Source organism: Erpetoichthys calabaricus, chromosome 3, assembly GCF_900747795.2.
Source record: "Erpetoichthys calabaricus chromosome 3, fErpCal1.3, whole genome shotgun sequence".
NCBI classification, from domain to species: domain Eukaryota; kingdom Metazoa; phylum Chordata; class Cladistia; order Polypteriformes; family Polypteridae; genus Erpetoichthys; species Erpetoichthys calabaricus.
The window spans coordinates 235,300,507-235,327,888 of record NC_041396.2 but is presented as its reverse complement, the minus strand read 5'-3'; the positions used below and the strand labels follow the sequence as shown (position 1 = coordinate 235,327,888).

Below are 27,382 nucleotides of genomic sequence, written 5' to 3'. Positions count from 1 at the left end.
TTGAGCGGCTTCTTTTATCCTGGGCTCAGGTGTACTTCCTGTGCTAGGGTACAACCCAATGGAAGGACTTCCAGGTCTAAAGAAGTTCCATAAAATAGGGATGACAGATCCCTGTAGCCCCCCTTGTGGCCCCCACTGATCCTGACAAGGCTGTTTCAAAGGACTAAAATACCCAGTGTGACTTGCAGGTATCTGCACGGGTACAATTTCCCAGGGAAGCTGTCTCATAGTATGTTGGAAAAAGCCCATAGTCCTGCTGGGGGTTGCCTCCCCTGTCCTTCCATTATACTTTCCTCCCTCCTGGGTATTGTTCCTGGCTCCAACCCAGCCAGGACCCCAGTGTACCCACTCTCACATTGGCATCTTCTGTCTGCTTTCTGGACGAGATAGGACGATCTTGGCCCCGCTTCTTGTAGTAGCCTAGGACTGGCCTCCTGTCCAATTAAGGAGCCATGCTCCATCCCACCCAGGACTCAACCCCTGCACATCGTCCATTGCAGGTGCCTACATTGGCACCAGACATTGGTGTGGCTTTCTACATTATAATGCTGGGCAGGTATGAGAGCCCAGCCTTTTAATATTTCTTTACTTTTATAGAATTGTTCTTTTATGACCCCGGATTTTAACAGCACCTTTGACTTTGGATTTTACCCCAGAGTTTACAAAACAGCTCTAGGAGTTCTGGTACAGTAGGTTGGAATAGATTGGAAGAGAACAATAAACTCTGATGCAAGGTGGCCAGTTTTTTTGGAAAGTTAAATCATAGTATTGTCTAGTAATGACCCAAGAAGGATGATCTTAGTGGTACAAAGCTGCACAAGCTGGCCTTGACATGCAGGAAGCACTAAATAACAGTCATTGATATGACAAGTAATTTGTCAGTAGAAGTATAAAACACCCCTAAAGTAGTGGCCAATACACATTTTGGGAGTAAAACTATTTGATATCTGAACTACTGAGAGGTAAGAAGATATTGGAAGAGGATTGTCTTGGCAGTGAGCAAGTGGCTGAGTCCAACCTCAATGTTACATAATTTTTTATTTTTTATTTCTTCAGTATTTGTTTACATTGAATACTTACTGTGTGTGAGTAACACACTAGAACACAATTACTAGTTGCATTGCGTTTGGAATCATACAGTTGATTAAACAACGTACATAAATCCATGTATGCACTAATCTATTTACCGAACCTGCTTAATTAAAATTTATGATTGTGAGGACCAGGAGCCCATGCAGGCAGCAACAGGCACAAGGCCAGAAGCAATTTTAGATGGTGCAAATAAATAAAGTATGAATTTAAATAGGTTTTGATTCAGTGAATACAGTTTATCAAAGTGAAAAATTAAGCTTTATGCGTATATATATATATATATATATATATATATATATGTGTGTGTGTGTATATTATATATATATATATATATAATTATTTTTATTTTTAAGTTTGCTGTACTGAGCTTTTTTTTTTCTCTAGCCGTATAGCTCTTGCACATGTGCCTGGGTTCTGTGTATTTTTAATGCATGAATAGACCATTTGATACTTTGAGGAGAAAGCATTACACATGTTTTCCCTAGACTGTGCCGACTGTAACTATGATGAACGCTGCTGCTTTGCCTGTGTTGTACCTTACAAGTAAACATTTCATTGTAGTACCCAGGCAAACAAAAATAAGTTAAGGAAATTAATGTTAAATGCACTGTGATATTTTACATTAATATGGAACAGGACAGCAAATTCTCATCTCCTTAAAGTTAAATAAAAGCCAAACTGTGGCTTGCCGCATATTGATAAATAACAGATGAATGAATGTAAAACAAAATAAAATGGGGTGTACTCCTTAGGCTAAGCGTGAAGTGCTTTTGTCCTCTTGACCAATGGTAAAAGTACATGAACCAAACATTCAGAGTTTAAAATCACTTCTACAGACTGATCTTTACCCATAGGGTCTTGGCTGTAGAGAATGATTATTTGTGCATACACACACTTTTTTAATATAGGTGAGGGATTGGTGTTAGTTTTTTTTTCTTGTTGCTTAAGTCAAGTGTATTCTGTAATACATATAATCTTTATAATATACAGTATTTCCACTATCATGTTGGGTGGACCCTGGCTATCTGATACACTGTGCCATTCACATGTTGTTCAGTACTGCCTGAATGATTTTGCATGAAATTCTGAAGCTCTCAAGAAAACCAGCAAGCACACTTGAATTACAGTACACTGCTACCCCCTACTGGTTCCATGTTACAGGCACCAAAGTAAATCTTGTCCCATGAATTCCAAACCTATGAAAATAATGACTTGCTGTTTCCCTGTGCTGTGAGTGAGTTTTTAGAGGTATTCTGCCTGACCCAGCACCCTCTCATACATAGGGGAAGAATATATACATTTAATGTTTCATGTCAGTGTCAAAGGGTTTTATAGAAATGACTGATAAAATTGGCCTGCATATTCAATTTATCTTTTATATAATAATAAAATAATATTTTTTTTTCAGTCAGTCATTTAAGATTAGTTTACTAAGTATATGTAAAACACACTTTGTCTACATTTTGTCATAGATTTTAAAGTAAGGGCACTTTTTCACCCCCTTTATAGCACATTATCAGCCTTCCTTTTATTACTATTGAGCAGTTTTCAAGCTTTAGTAGTATGCCTATTATAATTTTAAAAACATAAAAAATTGTCTTATATTTAATATGAAAACTTTTATTATCTATGCATTTATCTTTAAACCCTAACGAATATATTACTTAAAATGCTTGAAAAAAATAAGCCTAAATTCTACCCCCCTTAAAACTAACAGATGGTCTAAAACAATAAATTCTTGAATTACAAGCATAACAAAAGGCTTATACACAAAGGGGTTTGGAGGCTATAATTTGCACTTGACGAACAAGACCTGAAAATGAAGCAGCTTCTGTTTATGTCAGGTGTGGTTTTAGGCAATTGGGCTCTGGAGCATTTCGTAAGGCAGTGTAGTGTTTCATCTTAACTAGTCTAAAGATAAATATTTACTGATAAGAAAAGGTGCCAGACTCAATTAGAGTTTTGGCACCTGCAAAAACTGCTAGCAAGCTGTATCAATTAAAGGTGACAATGGAACCTTTTAAGGTGTCAGCCAAACGCTTATTAGCAACTTGCAGTTCCTAATGGTCTGGCCCATGAGTGTTTTATCCTCCAAGGTCAATTTACAGAGCTTTAGACTTGATATCACATTGAGTTAGCCTTTTTAAATCCCAAATGCCATCTCATTTTTTTCTTATTTTTGATTTTTAAATTTCTTTGCTTATTGTGTATACTTCTTAGTCTTCTTGGATATGAAAAAATAAATAAAAAAAACACAAGCAAGTATGAGCCTCTGTCCAGAAGCAACATTTCATAAAATCAAAATAGGGGCATTTTTAATTTAAATAAATACAATAGAGGGTAGTCTATTGACCAAAGTTTCAAGTTCAGTTCCCTCCACAGACCCACTGAGTAACCTTGAGCGAGTCACTTTGCCTGGCTAGATATGTAAAAAATATTTTTCAGACTTTTTAGAATCAAGTGTCAGTTAAAGGAAAAAATAAAATAATGCATGTATTGTATTCCTTTCTTAATTCTCAGGTTGGAATCTTGCTTAGTGGTAACTATTTTAAATACTACATATCTTTATATATAAATAATTCATAAAAGTATGTCTAAATGTAGAGCACTGTTACTGTTATACTGTTACGTATAATATATAAAGCATTAATTAGTCATTTGTAAATGTTTTTATTTTCTTTTAGTGTTTTTGGATTCCATTTCTTTGATAAATGTGCCGTTTCAAGTTAGACCTTGTAAAAGGCAAAGCAGACAAAAGTAAATTATTATTCATGTTGGACTGGATACCAATTGACATTCATTCACTAAACTCGAGAGTGCATTCAAAAGACTCAGGGACCTATCTTAGCAAAATCAGGTGTAAGGGAGGAATCAATTCTGGATAATCTACAATGCAAATCTTAATCACATAACAGAACACAACAACAAATTGGGCAGTTGTTGGCCTCAAAGGTTTTAAGTTAAAGTACATAAAGTCAGAAGAATCTTTTTTTTCCTCGAAGGTTTCACACAACTCAGTCTGTGTGTTTACATGCATACACATAACCAGGTTAAGGTGAATAACCTGGTGTGGTTGTCCGAGTAATAGAAGGGTCTTAACACTAAGAACTGAAGAAAGTTGGGGTGCCAGCATAGCCCTCCCCCTTTTACTTGCAATTATTAACAAAAACAACACTTGATGGCACAAAGAATCAAACAAAAATATTTGTCACATAAGGAGAATGACTACTGTTAATTCAGCTCTGTCATGGGGTCAACTAATATGGACCTCCATTGTTTCGGTCATCTCCCTATTAAATGACGCCTCCTTGTGGGCAGTTGTCCTTTAGGCGGTTTCTCAGAACTGTGGAGAAAGAATGCAACAAGAAGTTTGTGGCAGTGCCCTTTCTCAGCCCGGGATGGTATCACTTACAGTTAGGTCCATAAATATTTGGACAGAGACAACTTTTTTCTAATTTTGGTTCTGTACATTACCACAATGAATTTTAAATGAAACAACTCAGATGCAGTTGAAGTGCAGACTTTCAGCTTTAATTCAGTGGGGTGAACAAAACGATTGCATAAAAATGTGAGGCAACTAAAGCATTTTTTTAACACAATCCCTTCATTTCAGGGGCTCAAAAGTAATTGGACAATTGACTTAAAGGCTATTTCATGGGCAGGTGTGGGCAAGTCCATCGTTATGTCATTATCAATTAAGCAGATAAAAGGCCTGGAGTTGATTTGAGGTGTGGTGCTTGCATGTATAAGATTTTGCTGTGAACAGACAACATGCGGTCAAAGGAGCTCTCCATGCAGGTGAAAGAAGCCATCCTTAAGCTGTGAAAACAGAAAAAACCCATCCGAGAAATCGCTATAATATTATGAGTGGCAAAATCTACAGTTTGGTACATCCTGAGAAAAAAAGCAAGCACTGGTGAACTCAGCAACGCAAAAAGACCTGGACGTCCACGGAAGACAACAGTGGTGGATGATGGCAGAATCATTTCCATGATGAAGAGAAACCCGTTCACAACAGTCAACCAAGTGAACAACACTCTCCAGGGGGTAGGCGTATCGATATGCAAGTCTACCATAAAGAGAAGACTGCATGAAAGGCCCACAAACAAACAGCAACTGAAAGCCGCTGCAGTAAAGGCCTGGCAGAGCATTAAAAAGGAGGAAACCCAGCATCTGGGGATGTCCATGAGTTCAAGACTTCAGGCTGTCATTGCCAACAAAGGGTTTTCAACCAAGTTTTAGAAATGAACATTTTATTTCCAGTTATTTAATTTGTCCAATTACTTTTGAGCCCCTGAAATGAAGGGATTGTGTTAAAAAAATGCTTTAGTTGCCACACATTTTTATGCAATCGTTTTGTTCACCCCACTGAATTAAAGCTGAAAGTCTGCACTTCAACTGCATCTTGAGTTGTTTCATTTAGAATTCATTGTGGTAATGTACCGAACCAAAATTAGAAAAACGTTGTCTCTGTCCAAATATTTATGGACCTAACTGTACATGGGAAGAGCTTGGATGGTGATCCTGAGACGCATATGCGTGAGACCCATCCAGGAGTGGCCCAGGATAGGGCATCTGTATTGCCCCTGCCAATGGAGCATCATCTACTTGTAAGGCTGGAGGCTGAGGAACCATCAAGAATGCCGCCTTGACATCAGGGTTCCATGCCACCATGTTGGCAGCCTTCTTTCCTGTGAGGGCTATCAAAGGTGTCACACTCTCTGAAACTGGGGTATGAATCACCGGTCACACCCTGGTAATCCCGAATGGCTGCAACTTTGGACCACTGCAGTTTGACATGTCCTCTGCCAACAACGTAACCTAAATATTTAGCCATTTCTTGGGGTTGATCCACAAGCAGGAATCATGTAGGGTGGGAAGACGGCCAACACATGCTATAAATGCTTCTTCCAGGTACCAGAATGGATGACAACGTCATCGATTTAAGCAACACTATAGGCATTGTGGGGCCGTACTATTCACCAGATGCTGGAACATCACTGGAGCCCCATACAGTAAAAATGGGAGGATGCAATACTGCCAGTGGCTGCAAGGGTGATGAACGCAGTCTTATCTTTAGCCGAGTTCATCAGGAGAATCTGCCAGTAGCCTTCCTTCTAGTTATATTGAGGGCAGATAAGTACCAGGCGCCTCTGAGGCATTCCAGGAGGTTGTCCACCCACGGCATAAGGTAAGTGTCAAACCAGGAGACTTGGTTTAGCCAACAGAAGTTGTTGCAGAATTGCCAGCTTCCATCTGGCTTGGGCACAGTGTCATTTGGATTGGACTATGGACTGTGACTAGACTATAATGCAGAGGCCCAGCATCTGTTGTATCTCTAATTCCACCAAAACAGGAACTCCCTGATAATGAGGCTATGATGGCCTCTAGTTCCTTTCTCTGCCTAGGCATAAGGGTGTCCCCATAATTTATTTGTTGCCATCCATCAGGACCAATGCCATGGGAGTGGTGCTGCCAGAGTCGTGGTCTTGCCATGACTTCAAAAGATTTGAGTGGTATACCCACTCTTCCAGATGCCAGTTCAGCTGATACACTAGATAGTCCATAAGGCCCTTCCACTTGCAGACTTCAAAGGCCCTTGCCAGTGGGCCAGGAGCTTCGAGTGGGATGTTGGAACCAATAACATGACCCTATCCCTTAGGCAAAACTCATGAAGGTTGTATAGCCGGACTTAAGATCATTGTGTGGCCTTTAGGTTTTTGTTTCATGATGGATTACAGCTTCATGAATCAGTCACATCAGCTGATGGAATAATAATAATGCCGGTACTTTTACTTCAATAAGCAATATTTTAGGTTATTCGTTACTTTAAAAAGTAATCTGATTTCATAACACGTTATTTTTAACATATTACCCTACTGCTCCTTAGATTGTGTTGCTGAGTTTAGCATAGTACGTTCACCTCAGCATAAATTTGCAGATTTCTTAAACATTAAGACAGATTATTTTGGTCAAGAGAAGGAATAATGAGACTGCCCAAACATTTGCCTCTGGAAATTTATTTTGTGGATGCTTCTACCCGTGACTGCTGAAAGCATGTGCGATGCAAATACATGCACAGACTACAAAATCCTTAAAAGTAAAGTTAAGAGTTTACATGGTCACATAATTGAGTTATTCTTGGAGAAATCTGCCTCTGTTAACCAGGTTTCTCAGAAGTCAACAACACAGTTTCTATAACTGGCTTAAAAGTTTACACTGCATTTTAGAAACTAGGTTTCTGTGATAAACCAGGTTACCAAGGTGCATGTAAACATTGAAGAAAAATTTATCATCTTATTATTTTGATGTTTCACAAACCAAGTAAGCAAGTTATCACAACTATTTGAATGTTCCTTGATAGTAGTTTATCCATCCATCCATTTTCCAACCCGCTGAATCCAAACACAGGGTCACGGGGGTCTGCTGGAGCCAATCCCAGCCAACACAGGGCACAAGGCAGGAACCAATCCCGGGCAGGACACACACAAACTAGGGCCAATTTAGAATCGCCAATCCACATAACCTGCATGTCTTTGGACTGTGGGAGGAAACCCACGCAGACACGGGGAGAACATGCAAACTCCATGCAGGGAGGACCCAGGAAGCGAACCCAGGTCCCCCGGTCTCCCAACTGCGAGGCAGTAGCACTACCCACTGCGCCACCGTGCCGCCCGATAGTACTTTATTTCAACCTCATTTGTAAATTCATTTAACAAGACTTAAGATTCATTAACTGAAATAAGTAAAGTACACGCATAATACATTTGTGTCTGCAAAGTAGTGGTTTAAGTTTTGGACTTCAGACCCTGAGGTTGTGGGTTCAACTCCCACTACTGAGATTGTTAACCATGAACAAATCTCTTCACTTGGCTGTGCACCAAATGGAAAAACAAAAATGTAACCAGTTTCATCTCAAAATGTTGTAGGTTTTCTTGGATATGATAAAATATTGTAAATTCAACATGCTGTGTTATGTATTTGTTTAAAACAAAATAAGCATACAACAGAGTCATCTGTATATGCATCGCACAGACTTTAAATTCTAAAAACTCAACACAAGCCCATAATCATCACCATCAGTAAGAAATGTAATTAATGACTTGGGTGGTGGTCTTGAGAGCTGCTGAAAACATCTTGTTTTACATTATAGCACTTGAAGTTTTTACCTGTAGGTCCCCTTAATACACTTATTATGTTTTGAACTTGAAGTAAGCTAAAGAAAAAATTGTTTTAACCACAAAAAATTGTTGCATATTAGTACAACTTAAAACACCAACATCAAAAATATTTTTTTTAAATCAAAGCTTAACATACTTAGTAAAATGAACTATTAGAGTTTACAGTGTATCATGTTCATGTCCAAGTGTATTGCTCCATATACAGAGTACAATGAATTCACATGTAACCAGCATGCAACACATCGCCACACTTTGGCATCACAATCGGACAGATTTACTAGTCAAATGTGGACATTATCTTAAAACCTCTGCATACAGGTTGACTATTCTAAGTAGAAATAAAGTTTTATGTTGTGATTCTGAAAGCTGGCCATATAAGAACATATGGTACACCTATTACTTTAAAACGCTTTATGCAAGAGTCATCTGGGTCATATTCAGCCGTACAATCACACTCATTCTTACCAGGTGAATTTGAAGCATTCAGTTAACCTGGGTGAAACCCAAAGTGACATGGGAAAAACATGCAGCCTCTGCAGAGGCAATGACTGGGCTAGGGTTCCAATGGCTCTATCCAGTTATATACTTTCTACAGCTCCAGGTTTTTCTCTTTAAATTTACTATTAATTGGAATTGACTGCTAAGCTGCCTTAAGATGACTTTCTATGAACATATGTGGGTTTGTGCATTAGTGTGCCCTGCAGTGGACTCCGGCCCCATTTGTTGATCTTTTTTGTATGTGCTTTTTTTGTCTTTCTTCATTTTTCTGTATCATTACTATGTGAAATAGCTGAGCTTATTTACTAAAAAAACTTATAGGTGTCTGACTTCTGTTCTTTTAGCTGCTGAAATTCAAAGGATTGTGAACCAACTTGGAACTGCACAGGATACGAATGAGCTGCGTCAACAGCTGTAAGTTTTTATTTGTTCTTATTTGTCAGAAGGTAGCAGTATTAAATCACAGCAAATGTTATTTGTATTTTCTATTTATTTACAAACCCCATTTATCCACAGCAAGGGTGTGGGGAAGCTGGAGTCTGTCCCAATAAACATCAGGCACAAGGCAGGAACAATCTTAGGACAGGGCACCAGCCCATTGCAAGGTGAACTTACAGACACCCACACATCAGGGGCCAATTTACTAATCGCCAGTCCATGCAACCTGCATGTATATGGACTTTGCTAGGAAACCAGAGGTCCTTGAGGAAACCCACATAGACTTTGGAAACACATGCAAACTCCACGCACAGAGTACCCAGGATATGAACCCTAGTCTCCTTGTTGAATGAATTAAACTTAAGTAGTGCCATAATTATTTTAATTATTTTATTTATTCATTTATTTATATCTATACCATGTGTGCCAAAATAAAATAAAGTGCCAATTATGAAATAAATAATTGCATAGCAAGCTACAGCCATGTGTATATATGAGTAATTAAATTGTGAAAAAATGTGCAATTAAATAAAAGTCATCTAACAATTATAAAATACAAAATTATTATTATTAAAGTTTTTATTTCACAATGGCATTATCTTTTAAGACCATTTTTATTTCACGATGCATTTCCAAATGGCTTTTATTTACTGCCCAATGCCTTTTTTCATTACTGTTTTGTCACTTGGCAGTCAAGACAATGACCACCCTGTTTAACCTGTTCCTGTTTTATACAGTGGCTCTTCAAGTAAGCACCATCACAAAGTGATGTCAATGAACTTTAAAAACTCATTAGGGAAGGGAGAGTAATTCTTGTTCTAAGCCAATATTGTTATTCTGAAAAATGTAGTGGTTGCAAGGCTTCAAAACTGAAACCAGGGCTGCCGAGAGAAAATCCAGGCCCCTGTGCAATGACGGTGTGTGGGCCCTTATACAAAATTCTACACACATGTATGTGTGTATATTATTATTTATTTCTAATAATCGTAGATTACATTGATACATTTCGATAAGTATGTATAGGCCTTCTATTGCTTTGCACTCACTCAACGCTTCACAATCTTGTATGCGAAAGTTCTCGCACCATCCTTTGTCTTAGTTTATAAGGACATATCCTTCTCGAGATAACGACACATATCGAATTTCATGATGTTTCTTTATATTATGCTCCTTCGGCACTTGTTTAGTCTCTCGGCTGTTCACAACAGTTCACTTAGTCCGCTTTCCCTTTCTCAGAACGCGGCGACTACTTGACGTACTTTTTACCGGCTGATGACTCTCTTCTCACTGCACCCGGAACCCCCTCCTCCTCGTCACTTCCCACCGAGCAGGGAATACTCTTGTAGACCACGTGACTTCTCTCCCAGGGCGGCCTTCATGAATGTCTCTTACGTCGTAAATTGTTGACCGCTGCTAAGTACCCTGTGACCCACGTGCCTTTTTAATTTTGAAACTAAACAGACTTTCAAAATTTTAAAAAACACAATAAAAATTAAATTAATTAAATAAACAGATGTTAAAATTATAATAAAAATGTATCGGCTGTGCCCCCCTCTCCTCGGGCCTGAAACCTACTAAATTTCAAAGGTTGGAAAAAAAAATTGTAAAATTCTATTGAAAATATTAACAGTTAAAATAAAAAAAAAACTTATTCTGTCAAGAAAATTTTACTTTAATGTATAGAAATCAAATCATATTGATGAAGCTGTAATGTTAAAAAATTTCAGACATGAACTGAAAAGAAAAATCTGAGTTCATTAAAGTCAGATCTACAGTAGTCATAGTGCAGAAAGCTCATTTAAACAGAACTGGAATCACAGTACTCACAGTACTTAATGCACAACTAAAATGAAATATATCATTAAAGATAAAAATAATAATTTCATTAACTAAAACCAAACTAAAAACAAAAAACTGCTTGAAAACTAGAACTAAACAAAAATGATGAAAGAAAAACCAAGCTAGTTTTTGTCATTTTAATTTTGATTTTCACTACACTAGTCTTTGTAGATAATGTACAGGCCAGCATGCAGGTGCTGTGTTATCTATTATTTATCATTTAAAACCATACAGTCGTGCATTTGGTTAGAAGCATAGGCATTGACTTGTGCAAGTATCCTTCACTTCTGGCGTTGGAATCTCTGGAATTCTTTGGTCATTTCCTTCATTAGTCAGCTTTTCCTTCTATAACTGAGAACAAATACCAATGTCTCATCACTGTTAATGACTCATTATGTGGATTTCATTGTCCATAATTGAGTGTCAGTCACAGATGTTCTGTTGTCAGCAAATGGCAGGCAACTTTCACTAAACTTTAATGAAAAGTCACTTTCATTAAAACATGCCACATGTTTCTTTGGAAGATACAGCTAAATAGTTTAGATGTCTGTTAGTTTTAGTTTTAATTGACCTAAACCATTTACCAGAGGGGAGTTTTTGGAACAAGTGGTGGCCTGGGTAAGACAGTGGTGACTCTTGACGTGGTTTATAACACATACAGGTCTGCAACAGATGGAAGAGCACAGCCAATTATTTTTTCAGCAGACCTCCCAACACACTTTAATTTATTTTTAAAGTGGACAGTTGCTGAACCAAACCAGACAACAATGGAGAATGTGATCACACTTTCAATGACTTTGTAGAATTGTACTATGATGGGCTGGGAAGAATTTATTTTCTTTAGCTGATGTAAAAACGTCCGCTGCTGAGCCTTCTTAGTGATGAAAGTGGTGTTAATGTCCCAGCTGAGTGTATATGATAGTTGCAAGCACAAATCTGAAAGAGTTCACTAAATTAACTGTAGAATCATTAATTTTTTTTTTTTGTTCTTTATTTCACACTTATACAATTTCTTGTATTAGGAATTTGTTAGTTTTCGCATACCCCTTGGGGTCAGAGCACAGGGTCAGCCATTGTACAGCACCCCTGGAGCAATTACAGGTCAAGGGTCTTGCTCAAGGGCCCAGCAGAGTAGGATCTCTTTTGGCAGTGACGGGGAATCGAACCAGCAACCTTCTGGATACCAGCACAGATCCTTAGCCTCAGAGGTACAAATTTTGCTGGAATTGAAACACAATCTGTTCTGTGATTTATTTTTTATTTTTTGCTAAACATAAACATAGAGTTTCGCTGTTAATTACATTTTTTTGAGATTGGCTTTGTTCATTACTAGTTAGGTTTATCACTATCAACCAGAACTGAAACTTGATTCATCAGATGATTCCTTTTTTTGCTAATATGAAAACGTGTGATGATGATGAAGGGTTCTATATTATAGTAGTAGGAAAACTAAACAAAACTAAATTAATTCAGCCTACTCTAGCACGAATGCATGTAGCTTGGGTGATCAATATTTTAGAGTTACAATATCATAGAGTTAGTGTTCTTGCTTTATTTCTCAATATGAGCACTCATAAATTTATAATGGCAGAAGATATTAACTGTGTGTGTAATCCTGCTTTAGGTAGGTAATCTAGCTACAATAAATAAAACTCCATCAATAATTTCAACTTGTCAGACACTTGGAGGTTTCTGCATCTGTTTTAGATAATATTTCTTTTTCTTACCTGTTCACCATAGTTTCTAACAACCAAATTTTTTTATCACTGATTAATCTGTAGCCCTCCTTCAAATTTTGCACTTATTATGTTTACAATTGCAGTCTATGTGGCAGTAGAGGAAACATGAAGCAAAAGCCGTAAAATTACCAAATATGTTCACTTCAATCAGAAAATGTCTCCACTTTATGAAAATATGTCTGGAGCATTCCAAACCTGGAGATGCTATTGAATTGTTCAGATGCAGAAAAAGAGTAATGTTAAAGAGCTTATGTATATCTTCCTTACCGTAATCTTCGTTGTTTTTGAATTCTTATTTTTATGTTTTTTGTTTTTATGTGATTTTTGTTATTATTATGTTTATTTATTATTTAGAATTTATGCAGTATGTATCAGTGTGTAAGATTTCTTGTGTCTCTTGTGTTTTATGGCAGTTTCCACTGCTGAGGGACTACCCTAAGTCTTTATATTTTAGCCTGGGGAGTAGGTTCCTCAGAGTTTTTTTTTTTTGTTTTTTTTTTATGGGATTGTTATGATCTGATGATTTGAGTTTATATGGCATTGGAAAATAATATGATTTGAGTATGCATATGCCACCAGTGCTGGTGTATGTTGTAAATCATACAGATGCATGTATCATTTGTTAAAAGCTATGGCAGAATGCAACAAAGAAAAATCACTACAGAGACAAAAGTAAGATAATATGCAGCCTAAGGCTATGGAAATTTGCTGAATTGGAATTGTGACTTGGGTAAATGTGAAACCTCCATCTATGACTGCCACTGCAAGCAGATAAGCAAACAGTACACATATCTTTACCTCAAGAAAAGAGTACCAAGAATCAGTATTAAAATATATTACTCTCTAATTTACTTTTTTTTAGAATATTAGAACAATCAGACGAGAACAGACCATTCAGCCCAACAAAACTCGCCAATCCTATCCACTTGATTCTTCTAAAAAACATTAAGTCTAGTTTTGAAAGTCCCTAAAGTCTTACTATCTGCCATGCTACTTGGTAGCTTATTTCAAGTGTCTATGGTTGTCTATATAAAGAAAACCTTCCTAATGTTTGTGCGAAATTTACCCTTAACAAGTTTCCAACTGTGTCCTCGTGTTTTAACCTTCCTAATATTCTTCTTAATTGTTTCCCCCATGTTCTCATATGCCCTATGATTCACCATGGAGTTATTAGTCTTATAAGCTTTATGCAGCTGTTTTATTCCTTTTCAGCTTCTTTTTTTAACTCTTTATTAACCCACTGCAGAACTTTTTAAAATCTCTTATTAGTTCCAAATTTAGGTATGTACCTGTCCAGCAATACATGTAAAATATTTTTAAATCTGTTCCACTGCACCTTGACTGCCTCTACCTTTAAAAGCTTATCCCAGTCTATCCCCCTTAGTCTTTGTTGCATCTGCTCAAAATTTGCTCTACCAAAGTTAAACTTAACAATTTTAGTCTTTGCATCTGCATTCTTACAAAACACTGAGAGTTGTATTATATTATAGTCACTTGACCCTAGTGGTTCAATCATCTCTACACCCTCAATTCTAGCCTGACTATTACAAAATAATAATTCCAAACAGGCTTCACCACTCATTGGTGCTTTAACATACTATGTTAAAAAACATTCACTGATTACTTCAAAAAACTCCTCTTCTTGTGCTGTGCTTTTTGCAAGGTTTGACTATAATATTCCCCTGTAAGATGGCCTTTTTAATATTATTAAAAGGATGTGTATGTTAAAATTAACTGCCTGCATTGGGTGATCTATAACACACTCCTAAAAAAGTCCTTTTCCTGAATGCTTTCTATTCAAAGCCACATGTCCTCACTAAGATAGGGCTCGTTGTTCATCTGAAGAGGACTTGCATTTAAATTCTGGTTGACATAAACAGCAACCCCAACTCCTCTTCATTTCATCTATCCTTCTTTAAAATTCTGTATCCCTCTATGTTATATTCATCAATCTTTGTTATTTAACCAGATTTCTGTTATTGCTATAATATCATAATTATGACATAATTATGCTACATACAACTCTAACTCACTTGCCTTATTTTTGATACTTCTAGCATTCAAGGCAAGCTTTTTTAACGTGTTACTCCTTCTGTATTTAAATGTTGGGTTAAAATTTACATTACTATGGATTTTTATTTCTACACTGTAGAAATGTATAGTTCTAAACCAGGCCTGTCCTAAACTCCCTGCCCACCCCCCATTCCCTAGTTTACACAATGTTCAACTAACCTAGTCATACACCTACCCAATACATTGGTGCCCTTCCAGTTCAGATGTAATCCATCACAGCGGAACAGGTCCCATATGTTCTAAAAGGAGTCCTGATGCCCCATAAACCTATACCCTTCTACCCTGCACCAAGATTTGAGCCACGCATTAAGCCTTTCAATCTTCTCAATCTTACCTAGACTGGTGCGTGGCATAGGCAGAACTTCAGAGAAGGCTACCTTGTCAGTTCTGTTTCTCAGCCTGGCACCTAACTCTTTGAATTTGGATTGCAGAACTGGCAGACCACACTTATGTATGTCATTTGTTCCAACATGGACAGTGACAACTGGATCCACCCCCATCCTGGTCGAAAGCCTATGCACCCTTCCAGGGAGGTCTCCCACCTGTGCACTCGTATGGCAACTCACCGTGCAAGACTCTGGTTTTCTGGAGGAAACCTGAGCTTCAATCCCCCTAATGATTGGGTCCCCAACTATCACTACATCCCTCTTTCTGGGAATTGATTTTGAGGTGCCCCGTTGAGTCTCCTTATCCTTGCCTACCACCTCAGAATCATCAGAGACACTGACCAGCTCTGCAAGAACCTAAAAACAGTTTGACACTTGTAATTCTGGGGGTGATGGCCCCGGACAGTAATGCCCCCTGTCTCTACCTGTCTGGTCAGGGATCTCCTCCCACGCCACGTTAGGGTGCACACTATCTCTCTAAAGGACACCTGGGCCGGGTCCACCAATTCTCTACTACAACACAGGCCAAGCCAACTCCTCCTCCAGTACGGCGACCGTGAGCTTGAAGTGCTGGATCAGATGGCATCTACTGCAAATGTAGCCCTCATAGACGACTTGCTCCTCCAAGACATAATCTCGTTGTCACAATATTTGCTTCTTCAAACTGGACATATTTGGTAAGGCTAAAGGCTTTTGTTTTCATTCTAGGACCTCAGCCCTATCACCTCCATTTTAAAACTCATGAATAGTGTAGATATTTTTTAAAATACATAAAAAATGCTTCACTTTTGAGCATAATTTTATGTGGAGAGTTAGATATACCATACTTGTGGGGAAAAAAAAAAACAAACAAACTTATCCTTATTTAATTAATCAAAGTCACTCAGTATCTGAACCTCTACACCTCTATATATTAACAATATGTTTGCATGCTTTGAACAATTATGCCTAAAACAAAATCTTTTAGCAACATATTTCTTTAAATACTAGTCATTCAGCCCGTTACAATAACGGGCGCTAGAACAGTAGTGCATAAACATTAGTAGGAACAGTCTATATTAAATGGCAAGGGACTTTGACCTAATTCTTTTTGTTGGTCGTATTTTTCTTTCTTTCAGCCTTTCTTTTGTTGATGTTTACTTGCTGAGCTGACCGTTCTTCGTGGGCTGCCACCGTCTATTGTGTGTCTTTAATTTTCTGTGACAGTAATACTGTCTTGTACGGCTCTATTCAATAAGGGCGCGTAGATAATTTAGTTCAAATGGCTCTGGAATATGTGAAGAGCAACAGGTGCAGATCTTTATTTACGCGCGCCTTTATATGCTGCGCCCAATTGAGGTTGTCCTTTTGAGTCTCGCCTTTTTGTGCGCGCCCTTATTGAAGGATGCCTGTGCGCGCCCTTATTGAAGGATACCATCTTGTACGTCCGCTGGCTTGTATGTCCGTAATATACGTCCGTACATCCATAATATACCTTTAATTTTCTCTGGCAGTAATACAGGCGTGCGCGTCGGTAATATGCCTTTAATCTCCTCTGACAGTAATACTGGCTTGTATGTGGCTGTAATATGCGTCACTGTATTGTGTACCTTTAATTTTCTCTCGCAGTAATACTGGTTTGTATTTCCGTAAAACGCCTCTAACTTTCTCTGACAGTAATATCGCGCATAGCACCGTGCCCTGCGCATGCGCACTTCACCAGAAGACACCCACACACGGACATCTGGACGCACATAGGGATTTTATATATATAGATGTGCAAGAAGTCTGCACAACTTTCCTAAATTTTTATTAATATTCATTCTTGAAAACATACTCTTCATTTGCGATGAACATTTAAACAGCATCTCCAGATTCAACCAGTTTATTTTAAAGATTGAATCTTTAGATGATCTAAGGTAACTTTGGAGATATCTGAGCCATAAGCAAAAAACACTAACAGTTTGTGCAAAGTATAATATAATTCAGTTTAAAAAAATATATTTCAGCCAATGCTAGGGTTGTAGTTAATGCTGTCATCTCACAAACCTAAAGATTTAGGTTCCATATTTAACCCAGTCTCCACTGGAGAATCAAAAACACCAAGTGCTTACAATGGAGCGCTGTGAAACTTTATGTCTTGTTCCTGATGCTGTTTGGTTTGAATTAACCACTGGAAAAAGTGTAATAGGTTCAGAGTTTCAAGGAGTCAGTATTGTCACAATCACTGAATATAGTGAAATTTTTATTTGCATGTCCTGTTTAACAAGGAATATGTCTCCAATCTCTGGCACCATGATCAGCGAGTATTACTACCTTATGTTGAAACTTCTGTCTTCTTAACTTCTAAACTTCTGTTTTCTTTACGAGAAGTAACTGCCTTACCTCAAAGCTTTGGTTATCCTAATCTGAATTAACTATTTAGATAAAAATGTTACAGAAAATGTAACTGTAAAATAAATGTAAATTTATGAGAAAACTGAAGGCTCTGGGGTTTTTCAGTTTTTTAAACATTATATATTTGGGTGTTTAATACCAGATTACTTACAGCTCTAGAGTCCCAATTTCAAATTTCAGACCACACATTATATGTGTGGACCTTGCATATCCGTTTCATCTATGTGTGTGTGTGTGTGGTTTTTTTCCCCTGGGTATTCCAGTTTACCGTTCACATCTTTAAGACTTTAGTCATTTTAGATAACTATAATTTGTCTGGTGCTTTGTGAATGTGTTCTGTGATAAGCTGTCAATGAAACTGAGGTTTGTTATTTGCATTAAAATATCGGTTTTTGGGAAATGTGTTTGTGAAAAAATGAATGAATATACTGTAAGGGGGTGCAGAACCTATCATGGTGGTTTAAACACATTAATGTAACACTGTGATCCAATCCAAACGTGACATGTTGAGCTCTACACAGATAATATTTTTATTTTAAAATAATGCACCATCTGAGTTCTCATTATTCCTACACTTTTTTAAAAATGTTTTCAAATGTTTTTCAGGCTAAGAAATAACTTATTCCAAACCCATTTTTCTAGGGTTTCATTTAGAAAGATTTTTTTTTCACTTGTTATTCTGAATTTCCTTTTGGTTTGGAAATGTACTGCACCTATGAATATTTCATCATCTAAAGTGAAATATTCTGTTTTAATTTTTGGTATACAGTTAATGAATTCAAAGTCTCATTATCTTCCTGGTTGGGTTTCAACCTGTCCCATCCCACTCATATTTCTAAACATTAAAATGAACATTGTGACGTAATTCTATTTACAAATCAGGCTAACAAGTGGATCAAAGTTAACAGCCTTATTTAAAAATATATATTGAATGGTAAAAGTAACATATATAAGGCATAACCTGTCATTGGTCACAGTTAGGTTTCTAACTTCTTGACCTGTACCTTTTGCAATACATCCATTTAAGGCTTGGCTTTACTGTGACTGTTCCACCACATTGAAAGATACTATAAACTTTGGTTAGGTCATCTCATAGGCTACACTATTAAAGTGTGGTGCATTTCAGGGAGGTGAATTGTTTGCCAGATTAGTTGAGGTAAACAGACGTCTAAAATTGTAAAACTATTCTTTTCAAAAACAAAGACTAAACTAAGGAGGTATTGAGTGATTTGGAAACTGTAGAGGGAAATTTAGTTCTTTGATTAAATAGGCTTAAATCAAACAAATCACCAGGACCAGATAATATTTATTCTCAAGTGCTTAAGGAGGTTAGTGGGTACACATACAAACCCTTGACACATGTTTTTAGGAAGTCGCTGTGCACTGGGGAGATTCCAAAAAACTAGAAAATGACAAATATTATTCCATCCATTATCCAACCCGCTATATCCTAACTGCAGGGTCACGGGGGTCTGCTGGAGCCAGTCCCAGCCAACCCAGGGCGCAAGGCAGGAAACAAACCCTGGGCAGGGTACCAGCCCACCGCAGGGCGCACACACACTCACACACCCACACACCAAGCACGCACTAGGGACAATTTAGAATCGCCAATGCACCTAACCTGCATGCTTTTGGACTGTGGGAGGAAACCGGAGCACCCGGATGAAACCCATGCAGACACAGGGAGAACATGCAAACTCCACGCAGGGAACACCCGGGAAGCGAATCCAGGTCTCCTTACTGCGAGGCAGCAGCGATACCCACTGTGCTGCCCCAAATATTATCCCATTCCATGTAAATTATTGGAAGGAATTATTAAGGAAAGGATTGAGCAACACATGGCAAGAACAGCAGTTCTAGGGAACAGTCAGCATGGGTTTAGAGGGGGGAGGTTGTGTTTTACTAACATGTTGGAAATGGTGCATATGATATTATTTATCTTGAGTTTCAAAAAGCATTTGGTAAGGTATACCATGAGGTTGGGCATGAAACTAAAAGAAGTGGTAGTGTGGAGAAAGATGCAGAATTGGCTAAAACACAGGAAGCAGAGGATTGTGGTACAAGGAACCTTTTCAGAAGTGAGTGGTGTCCCAGGGGTTAATGCCAGAGCCACTACTATTTTTAGTATATATTAATGATTTGGATAGGAATACAGTATAAGTAACAAGATGGTTAAGTTTGAAGATGACACTAAACTGGGTAGATTGGCAGATATTCCAGAATACACTAAATCATTACAGAAGGACATCCACACAGACAGGCTTGTGCAGATTTGTGGCAGATAAAATTTAATGTAAAGTATTACATTCAGGAAGTTAAAATGTTATATTTGAACACACAAAGGGAGGTCTGAAATTTGAAAATATGCTTATGAAAAGGATTTAAGAGTCGTAATAGACTTGTTACTATCAACTTCCAGACAGTTTTCAGAAACCATTAGGGAGGTTAGCAGAATGTTAGGTTATATAGCACATTGTGTATAGTACAAGTCAAAAACGTTTTTGTTTAAGTTGATGCCTCACCTGGAGTAGCACTACAAAATGTCTAGAGAAGAGTGACCAGGCTGATTTTAGGACTGTAGGGGATGAGTTATGAGGAAATTTTAAAAGAGTTGAACCTTTTCAGTTTAATCAAAAGGAGATTAAGAGGTGACATGATTAAATTGTTTAAATTATGAACATAATAAATAAATCAAGACACTTTAAAATGAATTCCACAAGAACACAGAGACTTAGTAAGTTGGTAACTTACAAAGAACCACAGACACATGGAATAAGTTACTAAGCAGTGTGGTAGACATTTTAAGTTTATGAACCTTCAGAACTAGACTTGAACGTTTTTGGAGGAATTAAACGGAGAGGGTTGGTGAGCCTTCTTGGGCATTCTTCTTAAGTTCTAAACAAGGGGTTACATGTTGAATGACATTTTATACAAATACTCTAGAATACACACATTATCATATGTGGCTTTTCTGTATTTTCTTTCTTCTTAATTTTTCTTTAATATTTGCAATGTTATTTCAGTTCAAAATTTTGCATCTTAGATCTACTTCCCATGGGCTCACCACCTATGGGAGGGGCCAAGGAGGTCGGGTGCAGTGTGAGTTGGGTGGTGGCCGAAGGCGGGGACCTTGGTGGTCCGATCCTTGGCTACAGAAGCTGGCTCTTGGGATGTGGAATGTCACCTCTCTGAAGGGGAAGGAGCCTGAGCTAGTGCGCGAGGTTGAGAGGTTCCGGTTAGATATAGTCGGACTCACCTCGACGCACAGCTTGGACTCTGGAACCAATCTCCTTGAGAGGGGCTGGACTCTGTACCACTCTGGAGTTGCCCCCGGTGAGAGGCACCGAGCGGGTGTGGGCATACTTATTGCTCCCCGACTTGGAGCCTGTTCATTGGGGTTTACCCCGGTGGACGAGAGGGTAGCCTCCCTCCGCCTTCGGGTGGGGGGACGGGTCCTAACTGTTGTTTGTGCGTATGCTCCGAACAGCAGTTTGGAATACCCACCCTTTTTGGAGTCCCTGGAGGGGGTGCTAGAGGGCATACCTTCTGGGGACTCCCTCGTACTGCTGGGAGACTTCAATGCTCACGTGGGCAATGACAGTGAGACCTGGAAGGGCGTGATTGGGAGGAATGGCCCCCCCGATCTGAACCCGAGTGGTGTTTTGTTATTGGACTTCTGTGCTTGTCACGGATTGTCCATAACAAACACCATGTTCAAGCATAGGGGTGTTCATATATGCACTTGGCATCAGGACACCCTAGGCCTCAGTTCAATGATCGACTTTGTGGTCGTGTCGTCGGACTTGCGGCCACATGTCTTGGACACTCGGGTAAAGAGAGGGGCGGAGTTGTCAACTGATCACCACCTGGTGGTGAGTTGGCTTCGATGGTGGGGGAGGATGCCAGTCAGGCCTGATAGGCCCAAACGTGTTGCGAGGGTCTGCTGGGAACGTCTGGCAGAGCCCCCTGTCAGAAGTAGCTTCAACTCCCACCTCCGGCAGAACTTCGACCACGTCCTGAGGGAGGTGGAGGACATTGAGTCCGAATGGGCCATGTTTCGAAGCCTCTATTGTTGAGGCGGCTGACCGGAGCTGTGGCCGTTAGGTGGTCGGTGCCTGTCGTGGCGGCAATCCCCGAACCCATTGGTGGACACCAGCCTTGAGGGATGCTGTCAAGCTGAAGAAGGAGTCCTACCGGTCCCTTTTGTCCTGTGGGACTCTGGAGGCAGCTAATAGGTACCGGCAGGCCAAGCGGAATGCGGCTTCGATGGTTGCTGAGGCAAAAACTCGGGCATGGGAGCAGTTTGGGGAGGCCATGGGGAATGACTTTCAGACGGCTTCAAGGAGATTCTGGTCCACCGTCCGACGTCTCAGGAGAGGGAAGCAGTGCAGTGTCAACACTGTGTATGGTGGGGATGGTGCGCTGCTGACCTTGACTTAGGACGTTGTGGATCGGTGGGGGGAGTTCTTCGAAGACCTCCTCAATCCCACTAAAATGCCTTCCAATGATGAAGCAGAGCCTGGGGACTCAGAGGTGGGCTCCCCCATCTCTGGGACTGAGGTCACCGAGGTGGTCAAAAAACTCCTTGGTGGCAGGGCCCCGGGGGTGGATGAGATACGCCCGGTGTTCCTCAAGGCTCTGGATGTTGTAGGGCTGTCTTGGTTGACACGTCTCTGCAACATCACATGGACATCAGGGACAGTGCCTCAGGATTGGCAGACCGGGGTGGTGGTCCCCCTCTTTAAGAAGGGGGACCGAAGGGTGTGTTCCAACTACAGAGGGATCACACTCCTCAGCCTCCCTGGAAAAGTCTATTCGGGGGTTCTGGAGAGGAGGGTCCGTTGGATAGTCGAACCTCGAATTCAGGATGAACAGTGTGGTTTTCGTCCTGGTCGCGGAACAATGGACCAGCTCTACACCCTTAGCAGAGTCCTGGAGGGTGCATGGGAGTTTGCCCAACCAGTCTACATGTGTTTTGGGGACTTGGAAAAGGTGTTTGATGGTGTCCCTCGGGGAATCCTGTGGGGGGTGCTCTGGGAGTATGGGGTACGGGACCCCCTGATAAGGGCTGTTCGGTCCCTGTACAACCAGTGTCAGAGCTTGGTCCGCATTGCCGGCAGTAAGTCGAACTCGTTTCCAGTGAGAGTTGGACTCCGCCAGGGCTGCCCTTTGTCACCGATTCTGTTCATAACTTTTATGGACAGAATGTCTAGGCGCAGCCAGTGTGTTGAGGGGGTCCGGTTTGGTGGACTCAGGATTGGGTCACTGCTTTTTGCAGATGATGTTGTCCTGTTTGCTTCATCAGGCCGTGATCTTCAGCTCTCTCTGGATCGGTTCGCAGCTGAGTGTGAAGTGGCTGGGATGGGAATCAGCACCTCCAGAATGAGAGATATGCTAACTAGATATAGCTGGACTCACCTCTGCAGTCAGAATTAATGCTCAATTAAGAGAGCTGTCTCTTCTAATAAGGATGTAGTCCCACAGTCACTTTGGTTTTTTGTGTTTTTTCCATGAGCACTGTGTTTATATTAATTGGATTTATTGCTACAGATGCTGCTCAATGCATGGTGTCATAAAATGACTTTTAAAAATGACTTCACTTTTGCAGAAGTGTCCGAGCTGTAAGACCACTTATAGTGACAGCTCACTGGAGACTTAGCACACAAGCAATAAAAAAATATAAAAACGTCTGAATTTCCTGCTACAATGTGTTTTAATTCTTGATTAATATTTTGGTTTGGCAAAAAGTCATACGGCAGACCCTTGCATGTTTCTGATGATAAAAAAAGAATACCCTTAAGAAAACATTTTAAATCAACTATGTAAATAAACTTCTGTTTGTTTAGAATTCCTTTTCAGTCTAATCTAAACGTAACATTTACTGATCAATCTACATCTCCATTCTCACATATAGTCAAGGTTTCTGGCAGTTGCCAAAAAATAAGTTAAGTAGTACAATTAACATCAAGTATATCTGAGGTGGGGTGAATATACATGATGGTTGCTGTCAATTTGTATCTTATAAAAAACAGTTTTCAAATGGCATATAAATAATTATTCTTTGTATCTACATTTCAGACGTCAAAAACGGCAGCATGTCAATAACCTAGCCAAAGAGACAGACAAATACATGAAGCAGTTTGGAACATTGCCATCATCAGCTGATCAGGTATGCCATTGAAGCATGTTTTTATTCTGTGGATTTATTAATTTGTTTTTTCAGTCAGGTAAGTCAGCATTAAGGAACTGATTACCAAGTTTTAGAAAGTTTACAAATGTCATGTTTGTTTAAGTAATTAGATATGTATTAAGAACCTGAATTTTAAAACCAATATATATTTTGACAAAGGACAACCGTTTGAAAATAGCTTTGTTCTATTATCACCCTGTTATGCAAGATGTCAATGACCAGATGTTATGCACTCTATATAAACACAGAGTTGCTGGAGGTTAAAAAATGATCAGCAAGGACGTAATAGAAATATATATGATGAACAATTGTTACTTTAATTAGGACATTTTAAGTGCTTATTGAAGTGGAATATATTCTGAGAATTTCATTCCTTTCCCAAAATGTTAATTGAAAGATTCCTTTCCTGTCATTCACGGAGATTATCAAAGGATAAATGTCTTGAAATTTTTTGGTATACTCTGGAGATGCCATATGCATCTTCATCCAGACTATCCAGTACCATGCCATTAGCTCATATATGTAAGAGATGAAGAAAGTTGAGTAAACTACATTTAACAGTTTCTAATTTGTAAATACAAAAAAGTGTGTTGCTGCAAGATTAGAATTAAAGAAAAATAGTTCAAAGGAATCAAATATATTATAATATAGATACAGTAGACCCCCGCAAAGTCGCGGTTCAGAGTTTGCAGCCTCAGTTATTCACGGATTTTTCCTTAGAACCTAACTAATAATTGTTAGCGGAAACCGCAAATATCCTCCGCAATTTTTGTGGCTTTTTTCGTGACAATACTGTACTGTAGAGAGAACAGGAAGCAGCTGTAGAGAAAACCAACGTGAGATGGTGAAAGTAGCCAATAGAATTTGAAACTGCAACTCCCAGCAATCACTGCAGTGACTCTGATTGGTCTTCTGCTGAGGGTGCTGGTCAAAGGATGTCAGCGCGGCTTTTAAAAAGGGGGCCGGTGACCAAAAGCTAAAAAAAAAGGTTTTGTAATTTGTGTTTCAAGTTCCTGTCTCTCTGCCTGCCTTCTGTTGGGTTACCTATATTTATTCATTTTGTCCTGGATCGTTTCGTGCATCTGGATTGTCTGCCATCTGCCTGTGTATATGAGGACACATGTGGATTCATGGCCAACGTTGCAAATGAAGGAGCGCTCCTGAACCGGTCTTCAACATTTCAGGAACTAGCGGTAGGGCTATCTTTACATTCCCATTCAATGCGGAATCTCTGGACTATCCATTTTCATCATTACATTTCATCCGTTGCTGTTTTTCATGATTTAGTGTGTGTGTTTTGTTTGTGCTTTGTTGTATTTGATGTGTAATCACCATAAGGGGAACAGGGGTGGTATCATTGTTTTCTTATTTCATTTGTTTTCATTACATTCTTTATTTGCTGTTTGATTACCGGTTTGCTTAGTTTTTGTCTCTCAAGACTGGGTGCGTCCTTAGAATCTTCACCATAAAAATAAATAAATCACCGTCTTCTCGATTGTGGCTTTTCATGTGATGCTACGTTTACTTAAAAGCCTGAGCAGCAGGTGTCCTTTTTGGCTAATTGATTTGTTTGTCTCTCTTCCCCCAAGCATTCTCTGCTCCTATGATGTTTGTCTATTGTTTAATCAATAACTAACTGCATGAGACATGTTTGTTTGAAGAGTTTGAATGAAGTTCAAACTGCACTAAGACTAGCCTGCAAGCATCTGCACTTACCTCTGTCTACTTGCATGCATCCAGTTTAAGCACAGTTGGCTCAGTGATTTACATCCATGGCGTCAGTTGCACTTTGTACATATTGTTCCAGTAGTTTTTAAAATAGTTTTTACAGTTTATTAGCAGTGTGTAAAATGATCAGTATTGCAGTAATTGTGATGCTCTTTGCATGGAAAAGAAATTTGTTCTGTTAAAATTTCACTTTTTCTTTGTGAATTGTGATGTTTACTTAAAGTGCAGCAAAAAAGTATTTGGCGTCCAGGGATGCATTAACCCCCAAGTATGTGGCAGTTTGAGAGATAAAGCCCCAAGATGCCGGTGAAATGAGCTACACCATCTAAGGCTTCTGGCAATGAAAACGCGCTTGCATGAATTACAGTACATATAGCATATTATGTTAGGTAGAATGCCCAGAGGGGACTGGGCGGTCTCGTGGCCTGGAACCCCTGCAGATTTTATTTTTTTCTCCAGCCGTCTGGAGTTTTTTTTTTCTGTCCCCCCTGGCCATTGGACCTTACTCTTTTTCTATGTTAACTAATGTTGTCTTATTTTAATTTCTTATTTTGTCTTTTATTTTTCTTTTCTTCATTATGTAAAGCAATTTGAGCAACTTTTTTGTATGAAAATGTGCTATATAAATAAATGTTGTTGTTGTTATAGCAGTAACATCAGTATTTTACATTCTAGCACTGCGAGAGACATAGCAGTACAGTATACAGGTTTACCTTTACATTCTTTATTTTTATGTAATGTATTGTATTAAGCTGAGTTTGAAATTAAAGTGTTTTGGGGGCATATTTAGGGTTTAAACTATGAAAATAGGCATTTTTTTTAACCACATCCAAAATTCGTGGTTTTTCACAATTCGCGGGTAATCTAGGAACATAACCCCGCAAATTTTGGGGAGGTGCTGTATTTCCAAATGCCATGATACTTCTTTAGATAGAATACTCTGTTAGTTAAGGGAGTCTGAGATAAGTGATTATTATGTATGGAGCAGCAAGTAATCACTGGATTGCTGGCAAGTTGACAGTAATTAGTGTTAACTGGAGCATAGAGCAAAGCATACAGATTTAATTTTGAAAAAGGCTAACCATTGTTTAGACATTGTTTTTTGGACTTTCACCACTTGCTAGTGTTTAGGGCACAAATACTGTATATGCAGCTGAGTAACAGAATGAAAAGAGTACCATGCTGCCTTCAACCTTTTTGATGTGTGGCCTACGTATGAATTCCAGGTGAAGGAGGTTAAATTTTAATCTGGATGTCTGAACACTGACTAAAATTAAACTGAATTTCCTAGTAAGATGAAAAATAATATGAAAATAAAATCATATAGGAACTATAATAATTGTAGTTAGAAACTGACTTGGCAGTGCTCCATTGAAACATTGAAATACCCCTGGATGTCTTTCTAGACCTTGGCTTAAATGGGCATTCAGAACCTGGTTTAGGAAGCTTAAGTAGGGTGCTTGGCATAGGCCAGAGTTCGCCTGACAAAGAGGAGGAGGAATACTTCAAAGGACGTTTAAAGAGAAAGGAATGGGAGAATAGAAGGAGTATAATGGTGTTTAGACTTGAGACCACACAAGGCCAGTTAGGGTCATTCTGTGTTTTATAATAATAGAAATAATAGATCGTTATTTGGAACACCGTTTCTACAGTAATCTGTGTAAACACATTGTTAAAACAGAAACTTTTTCATATTTTAGTAATAAATGTTACAAAATGTAGGCATAAACTATAGAATGTGTGAAGCAGCATGAAGTCCAAACATCAAATAAACACTTTCACAAAATGTTCAAGAACAATACAACAGCTTCCGTGGCGTAGCGGTAAGATTTGCTGTCTCAG

The 27,382-nt window shown here is 39.0% G+C and overlaps 1 protein-coding gene across 1 annotated transcript in view; it reads left to right on the top strand.

Moving 5' to 3' along the window:
- Positions 1–27,382, top strand: part of stx7l (syntaxin 7-like) — a 197,400-nt gene that overhangs the window by 151,755 nt on the left and 18,263 nt on the right. Inside the window, exons 3-4 of the mRNA XM_028797913.2 lie at positions 9,116–9,185; positions 23,701–23,791. Of these exons, the coding sequence (XP_028653746.1) occupies positions 9,116–9,185; positions 23,701–23,791 (161 nt within the window). The remainder of the gene's footprint in view (positions 1–9,115; positions 9,186–23,700; positions 23,792–27,382) is intronic.